Source organism: Thamnophis elegans, chromosome 1 (assembly GCF_009769535.1).
Source record: "Thamnophis elegans isolate rThaEle1 chromosome 1, rThaEle1.pri, whole genome shotgun sequence".
Lineage (NCBI taxonomy): Eukaryota > Metazoa > Chordata > Lepidosauria > Squamata > Colubridae > Thamnophis > Thamnophis elegans.
The window spans coordinates 79,132,237-79,144,882 of NC_045541.1; the positions used below are offsets into that span (position 1 = coordinate 79,132,237).

The following is a 12,646-nucleotide window of genomic DNA, read 5'->3' on the forward strand; positions in this document are numbered from 1 at the left end:
AAAACTTGACTGTATAAGATGGAGAGAGGAAGCAATTTAGACATTCTTTGTGTCGATTTATTTTTACACTGTGACAAAAGTACTTCATAATGTTGATGTGCATGAGCTGACCTTTAGTTTGCAGTAAATATCATCTCATCTAACATTGTTAATTTGTCCTGTATGTCACAGAGTAAGGCCTTAATACTGTTATCATTTTTTATTCTAGCATTCAGTAAACTTTTTCATTGAAATAGCTATATTCCTCAAAACGAAAAAAAGAATTTAGATAAAACAAAACAATCTGTTATTTATCCAACGTCGTACAAGCCATAAAAGATTTCTGATGTCCATTTATACTTGGTAACATGGTAAAGTTTAAGTGTTCTCTCTGTTTATGGGAGTTTATTCATGTAATGATTAACATAGCTACTATGTCTGAATTTGGCTGGTATCTTGAAGGAGTGAAGAGATGTTGCCATCTAGATAAAAAAACACTGCCTTGCTTTTCTTTTGCCTTAGAAATGGCAAAATACATGCAAAGGAAGTGGGGGTGTTATGATTGCACTTTTAAAAAGGAAATCCTTATCTCTTATTTCCTACATTAACATAGTGTCTCATTTAGAAAATATCTTTCTCTTTGAGTTCACATAATTTAAAACTTGTAGCTGTGACACTGTCACACCAGTTTTCTTTCAGTCTTAGTAATTTCTGGTTGTGAAGAGCACTTCCTGTTTGCGTCCTGTTTCAAACACTGCATTTTTCTGCCTTGGAGGAATACGCAATGAAGTATTTACAAAAGGAGATCAAGTTCTCCCTCAGAACTAAGACCATGTTCTGGAAGCATACTTTATGTAGATCAGGGATATCAAACTCATATTGTCATGACCGTGTTACGTGACATATCGGGACTTTTCCCCCCTTTGCTAAAATGAGCATGGGCATGGACAGTGTGTGACACATCCGGCCCGTGGCCTGGGAGTTTGTAATATTTAAACTGTTAACCACAGAATTAATATTAGGTAGTATAATAATCTGCTTCCTAAATCATGGGCGCTCCATCACTGCAGGTCTTTAAACAAAGTTTGGACAGTAATTTGTCTGGGATTGCCTGAGCATTCCTGCCCTGGGCAGTGTTTGAACTAGATCTCCACAAGATTCCTTCTATTCCTATGATCCTATGAAGATTCCCACAATGAATCAATCAATATTTCAAAAGTGTCAGACATGTTTAGAAGATACCAATTGCTTAATCTAAAAAAAGTATATGACTCTTAGTTATTTTACTGAAAGGGCCTGGTATAAAACCACATCTTTAGAAATAATGTGTAGATGCAAAGGACTTCAAAACAAGGGAAATCCTTGCTTTAAGAAAAACAATATATAATTCAAAGTGATTTAAAAAAAAAAAATCACAAAAAAGAGTTTTAGGAATTTCTTTAAAATAATGAGTGCATGATAAGAATCTCACTAATAGAATTCACTAGGCTACTATTTTCTTAATTTGTACTGTATTAACTTATTGTGTATTTATTTTAACAAAGCCACACTATGACTTTTCTGTAACTCAATATAAAGACAAAATTGGCCCTAAGCTAATCAGACTTTGCATTTTATTCGTTTACAAGGGAGAAATGTCCCAGTATTAAATGTCTATTTAAATAAAAAAAAGAGAAACTGAAGGAAAACTTATCTATCACACTTCTACAAGGTGAAAAATAGAGGAAGGTTTCTGCAACTTATAAAAGCAAAAATGAGGCAAATATCTGCCCAAGGGAGAATAAGCAAATTATTCATTGATTAATGTAGCACTATCTTAACTTACATAAAAAGCTAAGTGTATTCAGACCTGTTTATTAATTAGAATATGAGGCTTTTAACATCTCATTAAATGCTGACAATCACTTCTATACTGTCTGTCAGAGTGTGCACAGTGTGACTACTATTTTGAGACAGCCCAGGAGCAAATTACAGTACAGAGAGGTTTGTCTTACAAGGGATAGATAGATAGATAGATAGATAGATAGATAGATAGATAGATAGATGATAGATAGATAGATAGATAGATAGATAGATAGATAGATAGATAGATAGATAGATAGATAGATGAGAGGCAGGCAGGCAGGCAGACATAAATGTACTAAGCAAAGCGAGGCAATCAATCAATCTTCAACTATAACACAGAAGCACACAGGGAGAGAGAAACCACCCTCACAGGGCCTCACTTATATAGACAGTTTCTTAAAGTGGCAGTAAACCTTCTGACTCATTCTCATTTCATCATCTTGGTTTACAGCCTTACAGCAGCTGGTCAGCTATTAAATCATTACCTTAACATTGTCATAATGAAAATAATAAAAGCATGTTCATGTAATCACAAGTTCAACTCAACTTATATTTGAGTTATCCAATTTTATCTAACATTATCTAACATGGATCCAACAATTGATATATTAGAAAAAAGTTAACTAATTAGTGTACCAATTGATAAAGCACAGAACATGTACAAATGTGAGAGGAAGAAAGGGAGCAAATCCTAGTTTTATTTGTACAAAGACATGCTGCATTCAGGAATGACATTGTTGAAGAAGAGCCATCTTAGTCTAACAGTCTGAAAAAAGTACTGCCAGTGTCCATTAGATTCAAAAATACTAATAGCAACAGCACTTAGACTTATATACCACCTCACAGTGCTATACAGCCATCTCTAAATGGTTTACAGAGTCAGCATATTGCCCCCCCACAATCTGGCTCCTCATTTTATTGATCTCGGAAGGATGGAAGGCTGAGTCAATCTTGAGCCAATGAGAACCGAACTGCCGACAGCTGGCAGTCAGCAGAGGTAACCTCCAGTACTGCATTCTAACCACTGCGCCACCACGGCTCAAATAACAACACTGGATAATATTTTTTTCTCCAAAAGTTTGGCTCCCTGAACAATTTTTGAGATTATGATGGACCCCTTCAAATTGAACACAAATATAATTTCAAAATGACTATCACATAGGAATCTTAAAAAATATGAAGTTAATTTTAATGACTACAATGTATTTTAATTACAAGATGTTTCTGACATGCTACATGGATTTAACACGGCTAAAAGTGTTTTGTTGCTGATTTTCATTTGCATTGCATCTCGCTGCAATGTTCAACAAGTCAGGCAGCATTGATGGATTCCAGTTGCCTTGATTCTTCTTTTTCCATTATGGCAAGGTCCTGGCGAAACCTTTCACCATATTTACCACTGACTACACTTAGATTGGCAGGAATTAAGCCCAACTATAGATGCAGAAAATGAAACTTCATGTTGCACTTCATGGTCTTGTATACTGTAAGTTATTTGTCAACCAGTTGAATGTAATTTGATGCTCTGTAATTCTAAGAAAATTCTCAATGGCATCCTTGAATGCTTTCCAGGTGATTTTCTATGGCCCCACTGACAGATCTTTGAATTGTTCATCATTGATAATGTATCTGATCTGTAGACCAACAAAAATGCTTCCTTAAACTTGGCATCAGTTATTTTTGGAAAGATCTCTCTCAGATGGTAATAAAAACCTTCACCTTCCTTGTTCATCGCTTCTACAAATTTTTTCATCAGTCTGAGCTTTATGTGAGGCAAATATCCTTGCTGGATCAACAAGAGGTTCATGTGCCATGCTTTTCTGTCCTGAAACCAAATTCTTTCAGATTGGCCATTTCTTTTTAATGTAATGTGACACTCTTGCACAGCTGTCCTATTCCCATATGTAACAACAGTACTTAGCATATCTGAGCTGCATTCCAAGCAGCACAGCCACTACTTTTAGATCTCCACAGTTATTCCAGTTGTACTTGGTTACTATATGTATTTCAATAACAGTTCCCTGTTTTCGTGTATTTCCTTCAGGTGTGCAGCATAGCCAACAGATACTAAAGATTTTATATACTAGCATTGTGTAAAAACAGAAGATTTCCATAAAATGATATACTGTGTGTTAAATTACAGGTTATTTTCATAATTAGCAGCCAAAAATCTGTAAGATACAACGAAAAGGGTTCAGGAAGCAAAATCTTTGTTGCCCAATGTAATGATTATACAGAATATGAATTATATCTATAGTATTGTTCAGTATTTTAAGTGCACTGAATCTGAAAACCTCCTTACTTACAATCAAATCTAAAGGACATTAATATGAAATCTATATTGACTATCGCATCCCGATATACAACTCTTTGTATTAAAAATATATGGAATGAAGTGTCCACATCCCACACATGCTGTTCCACATACATTATTTTGATAGCCACAATAGGTTTATCTCCATTATATTCAGAAAGTCTCCTACGGATTATCTTATCACAGACATAAAACATACACCGATAAGTGCACATGTACAAAATACATTTTAAATCAATCCAAATGGGTAGCTAAGGATTTGTACAATTTGTAAAGGAAGTCCTCGACTTACAACTGTTTACTTAACAATGGTTCAAATTAACAACATCCTTCATTAAATTAGAAGTTATAACCATCATCCTGCTTTCACAGTCATGTGACTGAAATTTTGGTATTTGGCAACTGTCCTGCATTTACAATTACTTTGCAGTGTTGTGCAGTCACATGATCACATTTTCCTATAGTTTTCTACCAGTTTCTGTGGCAAAAAACTTGAAAATTACAGTCCAAATGTTATTTAAAAGTGGAGGACTACTTATGATTTCCTGCCATTTATGATCACGTTGCTGAAATTCAGCAGGGCTAGAAGTTTTCATCTCTCTATTCAGACTGAGAACATATAGATTGGTGAGAATTTGTTTGTTTTTTACCTGCACTGTTTTGTTATTTTAGAGGTGCTCCATCTGATTTAACTAAAGAATTTGACTGTGCTCCAGAATAGTAAAAAATTCTACACATTTGTACACAACTATACTGTTAGAAGAAAACAATCATATGCAATATTACAGCCTACAATTGTTTTCTCACCATCATCATCATTCTACCCATTGTCTATCCACTGCGGGATGAAGGCCTTCTTTTGCAAAGTAAAAGATTTTTCCCAGATGTGCATTTTCTCTGCTATGTTTAGAAGTGTTCATATAGTTGTTAAAAGGTTAATATTAATAGTAACAAACAGTGTACCAAGTTTAACTGAAAGATTAAACGCTATTTTCATGTCATTGCCCCCTCTACTGCAATCATGGTTACTCAAAGAATACTATAAAACATAGCCCATAGCTATAGAAAGGTTACATCTTCTAAAATAAATGCACAGTATTCTTTGTCAGTCTTCTGAAAACTGTTAAAAAGCAAAGTTCTTTTAGGGGGCCTTTTCTTGAGTTTATAACCGATGCCAACTTTTTGTTTCCTGTTTTATTCTTTATCTTTTTGTGCCCTTAGGTGGGGGAAGGGAGGAGGCTGAGGTTATTGTTACCCTTGTTATGATTGTTCCTGACTGGCTTTAACTTTACCAAGGATGTTTTAACTTTTGTTTATATGTCCTGTAAGCCATTGAGAGTGATCTGATTAAAGCAAGGTAGAAGTATAGTCCAGCAATCAATCAGTAATCCCATGCAGTTTCAGAATGTACCAACCTGAAATAATGGACCCGAATTTGTAGCAATCAAATGAAAAATGTTGATAGATTGGCAAGGAAGTTTTCAACCAATCCCAAACTATAAATGTATTTTTAAAGAAGTGTTTTACATCATGCAAATTTTGAAAAATCCAAGATATGAAAATAAGAGAGAATGTGAAGGAAGATTGATCATGGACTGAAGAGGCAAACCATACTGGCAACATCTGCTCTACCATGAGAGAAACAGGCAATATCTCTTACAGACAACCAGTTCTTCTGAGCCAAGGAATCTTCCATATGAGCTACAGCCTGCTTCTTTATAAGGGCCTATTCATGAACAAGGCTAGGGAGCGGGAAATGGTATCAATCAAAAGCTGTGTATGAAGAGCAAAGAAAGGAACTATGTAGCTCTCTCTCTCCAGGAGAAAAACCAAGAATTAGGACCGGCATTGTAATGTCTTTCCCTCTGCTTAGAAGGACTAAGACTTGACCTATTTCTATCCCTTTCAAAGAAAATCTGTAAGTACTCAAGATGGTTCAATTAATGCTTATATTAATCTAGCTGGTTTTAAGATTTTCATCAGAAATAAGTAAGTGTACAAGATCTGGTGTCATCAAGGAGGAAAACTTATATACTGTGAAGGTTCTCACAGTAAGAATATTTCTAGGTGCATTTAGCAATTACAGTATCATTTACAATTCCACCATTTCTCCCTATAGCCCATAAACAATTTATGAGTTAAGTGGAAGATGGCAAAGATCTTCCTCTTTGTCTGTGTCTGTGTGTGTGTGTGTGTTTATAGGAGTTTATTTCTATTTCCAGGTGTTCAGGTCCCCTATGTAGCAGAATGAGAAACAATAAGGTATAGTGGTGATGGTATTGCACGCAGCATGGAAATCAGATTGGAGACTCTGGGCTAGTCAACCCCTCTCAGCCCTAAAGTAAGAAGTCAAAAATAGCTAAGTATGCTGGACCAGAGTAGAGTATGATCCACAACCTTCAATGAGGTGGTCTTCATCCTGCAGTAGATTGATTTGGGCTGATCAATATCATTAAGCATATTAATTTGGGGACAAGCTAGTGACACAGAAAAAAATCTACAATTTCTGAGGGGTAAAACAAGAAAATGGTTGCTATATTACACATGCTAAAAGCTTCCTCATTAGAGGTAATGACTGGATCTTTGCTTATCGCACATTGCAACTTACAAAATGGAAATTTATGACATGAGTTGTACTTTTATTGCCTGAACTTGTTTTTATTACTTGAAAATTATTGAAATGAAACAAAAAAAAATTCAGTTCAAGACATAGGATTACATGTTGCTTCCCTGCTCCTGCTAGAAATTGATGCCCTGAGGCATATTTAGAACTAGAAAAAATGCTAAAGATAAATGACTATCTTAGAACAAAGTGGTGTAAAGAGGCAGCAGCTGTAAATTATTCCCAGTCTGATGAACAATGCAAGAAATATCAGATTGTTCAAGAACAGAGAGAACAGTGCTATAAAATTAAATATAAGTGTGAATGAAAAACCTGTTTTAGGACTCTAAGTCATCCCTTTTTTAACTTAAAAAGTTTTTTTTTAAAAAAAGAAGGAAAAAATGAAGAACTTAATTACCGGTAAATATGAAGGAAACTAATCAAATTTTATCAGTCAGCTATGCATTATTTAAATAATGCAATTCATACAAAAAAAAATACAAGCTAAGTGTTCAATTCCATTAAAGCAGTTTTCACTGACAAAGCTGGGGAAGGATTGATTATTCTCTCTTTAGATCCTAAAACACTTTCAAAATGTACTTGAGAATCCATAAACTGCAGAATGAAAGAGAAAGTCTGCAGTTCCTGCAAGCAATTTCACCCCAACTATAGCAGAGCCTAACATAGCATAACTGAAGTACAGCAAAGATAATAGCAATATTGTAAGACAACACAGCTATGGATTTTAATATTTGTATTACAAATTGTAACATACTATTTCTTCAATTTGCATATTGGCCCCATAGTTTACATTCCTTTTTTGAAATGACTGATAAAAGCAAAAGCAAAAAAAGAATCTAGAAAATCCTTTAAAATTAGCTGTTGCTTAATTTGCTACTGTCAAGGAGATATCAGCTTTGTTAGAACAATTTCTATTATTTGTGATATAGTTATTTCTTTTCTTCATAAAAAAATTTATAGACTAATTGAACATGCTACAGATTAATTATATATTAAGGCCAGAAAAAAGCACTCTGCATAATGTGCAATTAATTAGTATATGGAAATTTGCTGTGATTAAGGTATGTTAAAGGTTCCAAGTCAAAGAAATTAATGGACAGAGTTTAACAATTACTAGCCTTGGTAACTAAAACAGTGCTTAATGACATGCCTCTTAAACCTAGCTGCCATTTTTGTGCTTTGTGTGAAGGTTTCTAAACTATGTTGCTAATAACTGTTAAAAAAAAAGTATGCTAGATAAACTTTCACAGAATGGCAATGTTAATCTAGAAATGAACCTATTTCCTAACAACTGTCTTTGGGACTGTCTAAATGAACTACTATAATCCAAATGTTATGGTTGTACTGTTTGTCAGTGGAATGGATACTACTGGCAGATCAATTCTTCCTTTCCATTAAGTCACTACCTCAGGCACCCCCAAATCTGTCCCAGAGGACTGACAGCCCATACTCTTAGGCTAATTGTATTTAAAATATTTCAAAAAATGATACTTGCTTCTGTTACATTGCAGCAGATCCTATGATGGTCGAATCATACTTTTGTCATATTCAAAAGCACAGGTTTATTTAGCAGTTGTGTTTTTTTATAATTGTTTCCCAATAGGCATATTTATGACTTTACAATTAAAAAAGCAACAAACTAGCCACCTTTCAGATAAATCTTTTTTATGTGTGTGCAAAAAATGCAAAAAACTTTCAAACAAATTATATCAAAATGAAATGCAAAAAAGATGCACTTCTGGATATTAATTAAAGCTGCACATTATATTTTCTATGCAAAGTAGTCTCATTAAAAGTTCCTGTGGTTTAAAAGGTGAAATTTACTGCACAGTGTACTACTATATGTGGTGCAATTGGATTTGCCCATATAGTCAGTAATCTTAACGGACTGTTCAGCAGCAAATTATAGCTTATTTATCTTGTACAATCAGAATAAATTTTGATTGTTACATTATGATATTTTCAATAGCTGATATCCTCAAAGGACCTTATGGAAGCTGCAGCTTACCTGTCATATTATTTATTAATAAATTATTTCTTCTTAAGTATATATATACAAAATATTTCTGAACAATGCAAAATGCACTTGGTATATAATGTCATTAAGTTTTGATCTTCTCATTCTTAGATTTTATGTAGAGTACACCCTAATTATTAAGAGATTAGAAGCACTATCACAAGTGTTTGAAAACTTCATTTCATTCTCTCCTATACACATTCCATTTCTGATACTATTTCACATTTTGTGCTTATTGCTAAAGCGGAAAGGCACAAAAAGTTCAAGACAAGAGAAGGAAGTAGATACTTTTAATTATGTTTATAAAGTCTAGAAGCATTAAATCTAAAAATTAGGTATCTGGGAACCAGAGAATTTCAACACAAGTTCAAAAGGCATAGAGTTCCTAAGATCAACTTGGAATAATGAAAACCAAAAATAAGAAACAAGTACTCCTGGTTATAAAACTAATCTATTCTTGTTACTGAAGGCCTAATACTACCATTGGCATTTATGAAATGAAATTATAAAACATTCCAATATTATATTTAGGATTGACAGAAAGAAATGCTAAGTCAGCTATAAAAATAAATGCTTTTGGAAGTTAACACCAAATATGTTCCAGTAAAAATGCATCTTAAAGATATTAACATACAATAACATGAGAGGAAAATTAGAAATTTCACAAGTTTCCTTTCTCTTGAAAAAGATAACTAAATTTAGCACTGCAGATAAGATTTGTTTGGGTAACTTGTTTCTTTTAAGAAATTATATGTTCTTTAAAAAGTAAATGTAACTTCTATTCTTTTCCTTCAAAACCAAAACAACCCAAGCAGAAATCATAGTAAGTAGAAATAAAACTTTAAAAAGCAGACAATACAGGTAAATGTATCATTTACTATCAGCAAAAATCAGATACTCAAGTTATGAGAGAAATACATTTAAACAGGCTTCAAGATCATGAAATGCTCATGCACCTAAGGAGAGAATGGTTTTTGAATAACATAAGGAGGATGAATTTGACAAATTGACTACAACAAGAAAATATTGGTGCTGACAGCATTTCAACAACATAGTATCCGATCAGTTACTGTTAAATATAAGGGCAACAACTCAGTTGATCAACAGCCAATTTCCCACATAACAGGATAATACATTTTTCTTACTTACTATAACATACAAGAATGTTTTCTCCCCTAGTTAGATCTAGAATTGCAGAAAACTTGTAAATTTCTCTAAAAGGTGTCATTAGGCCATGCTTAGTAGAAGAGGATCAAATTATTGAATAAACCTAAAGAGCTTTTGAAAAACATCTCACCTAGTAAATGCATTTGGAAGCACTAATATTTATAAATCATAGAAATCAAGAATGTATAGACAATTACTGTAAATAAAGGGACTTAATCAAACCAGCATACCATCACCAAAGACTTTGGTGTAACTTTAAAGTAATAGGAAGTTGGTCTACTTTTTGTCTTCTGTGTAATAGAGTATTACAATCCCAATACACTGAGCTCGCCTTTTCAGTAGGCAATGTTTGATTTTAACCTCTGTCAAGGTCTTCTCTTCAACCTTTCAACATGCAAACATGCATTTAAATTGTGGGTTAAAGTGCAACAGCAAAGACAGAAATCTAAAGTGACAGAAATGGGCTGAGACTGATATACTTTAAATCCAAATTATTACAATTTCAATAGACTGAGGCAATATTTGTGTATTAACTAAATGTCTATGGAGATTCTCAGTCATCCAGGTTATGCTTGTCCCAAAGGTGCTTTTTCCAAGAGGCAACTGGACTTTTTGGTTTTTTCTTTGAAGATGTTTCACTTCTCATCCAAAAATCTTATTGGATGAGAAGCAAAACATCTTCAAAGAAAAAAACAGAAGGTCCAGTTGTCTCTTGGAAAAAAACACCTTTGGAACATTTGTGTATTAAATTCCTTCTAATAACCCAATTGAATAATAATATTCTGGACAGCTGGCAGGTTGAAATACATTACTCCATTAATTTTTAAAAATATTTCCCTTTCCACTCTTTCCATGTATTGCATCTATTTCTTAAAAGCTATTTTTTAAAAGCATCAGCAGTCAGTAGTCTCTTATTATAGCATATTTCAGTCTCAACTAGTATTACTACTTCTCTTGGGCCCCTTGTTCTCTAGCAACACAGGATCTGGAAGCAAGTGTTGTAATGCTTTGTATTTTCAATTTAGAAAATGGTAGGTTAATGGTATCTGATCAAATATCACTGTCCCTGTTCAGAAAACTTTAAATACACTAGCCACCACAGGAAGCCATTTATTACTCAGATTAAAGTAAGCACTGTGCATTTCACCTGCACCACACCCTTTCTGGGCTCTTGCCCACGTTCTCACCGCTTGGCAATTTTTCCCTGGAAATCTGCTGCCAGGTCATGTTTAAGGTGTCTATAACCACACCGTCCTACTCAAGTAAAATTTGCTAAAAAGAAAAAAATACAAACAAACCAACCACCACCCCTCCAAGTTCACCAAGACTGGAGCACTGTCCCGCTTGTATTTCTTTACAAGCTCAAACAGTCTTAAACTGCTCTCTAAAGCAGTGGTTCCCAACGTGGCGCCCACAGCCCACAAGGGGAGCATGATTTTTTTTAATGGGGGCAATTTGAACCTTGTTTAAACCAAGCTAATGTCCTTTTAGGCTTCCTCTGAATGAGTAGAGTTCACTTTTTGAGTAAAGTAAAAATTATATGTGGAGGGGGATCAGGATTTTAAAGATGCTTAGGTGAGGCATGGCCACAAAAAAGGTTGGGGACCACTGCTCTAAAGGATGCACAGCAAAGAAGAAAAAAAGAATCCCCAAACTCAGAAGTTCTCACACAACATTTCACGGTGGTGTGTCTTATTAACCACAGCCAACTTTCATTCTTGTTTTATGGACTTTCGATTCCGTGCAAATATTTAGATCTACCCTACAGGATGGAACCCCCTTTCGTCTTCTTCCATTCCCCCAACTTTTTTTGCTTTTCAAAAGCCACCACGATTTTAAACGGAGAGACGAGATTGGGGAGAGGGGATAAAAGAAGCCGAAGGGGGGGGGGGGAGAAGTCATCGGCCACGCACGACTCAAGAACAAACTTCCAACTTTCGGCGCGCCTAACTGACCCGGCGTCTTCCCACAGTCCAGGAGAGGAAGAGGAGAAGACTTGGGCGAGCAGGGGCATCCCTCGAGGAGGAGGAGGAGAAGGGGGGGGGGGGGAGAAAACCACCGACCTGGAAGCAGCGCCTGCCTTAAAAGCAACCACCCCACTTAGCACTACTACTCACCCCATGAGCCAGTCCATGACGCCACCGCCGCCTCCTGCAAGACGCCGCTGCGGTGCTGTGGGCCGGGCGAGCGAGCGAGCAGGCAGCGGGTCCGGCTACGTCCTTGCCTGCCTGCTTGCCTGCCTGCTGAGCTCGCTTCACCGTCCGCAATGGCCTCGGAGGTGACTCATGGGTGCCGGTCCCAACGCGGACCTCGTCCCGCCTGACTCCTTCGCGTCGCTGCTGCCTCCGTCCGAAACCGCCGTTATTTTTTTTTATTCCTCTCCCCCCCCCCGCCCCCCGCCTCCGGGCGGCTCCGCTGGGTTCCCGCCCCCAAGGCAGCGCCCGCCGGGTTCCCTTCAGCCAACCAGCCGAAGTAAGCGAGCAACACACACCCTCGGCTCTCAGGGTGGCCGGAAGTAAACACACAGCCTTTCCTCCAACATTTTCCCCTCCCCTCCCCTCTCTCCCACGCCCGGCTACGGCAACGCGGAAGGGACAGCGCGCCTGAGGAAAGATGGGAAATGGAGTCCGGCTCCGAGCCCCTTTTAAAAGGAGCGAAGAGCGAGACCGACGGCTGCTGCAAGAAGAGAAACCGAGGGGCA

General features: G+C 36.3%; 1 protein-coding gene across 1 annotated transcript in view; it reads right to left on the reverse strand.

Moving 5' to 3' along the window:
* Positions 1 to 12,346, reverse strand: part of MOB2 (MOB kinase activator 2) — a 111,466-nt gene extending 99,120 nt beyond the window's left edge. Inside the window, exon 1 of the mRNA XM_032222798.1 lies at positions 12,063 to 12,346. Within this exon, the coding sequence (XP_032078689.1) occupies positions 12,063 to 12,079 (17 nt within the window). The 5' untranslated portion in view covers positions 12,080 to 12,346. The remainder of the gene's footprint in view (positions 1 to 12,062) is intronic.
* Positions 12,347 to 12,646: the final 300 nt, after the last annotated feature.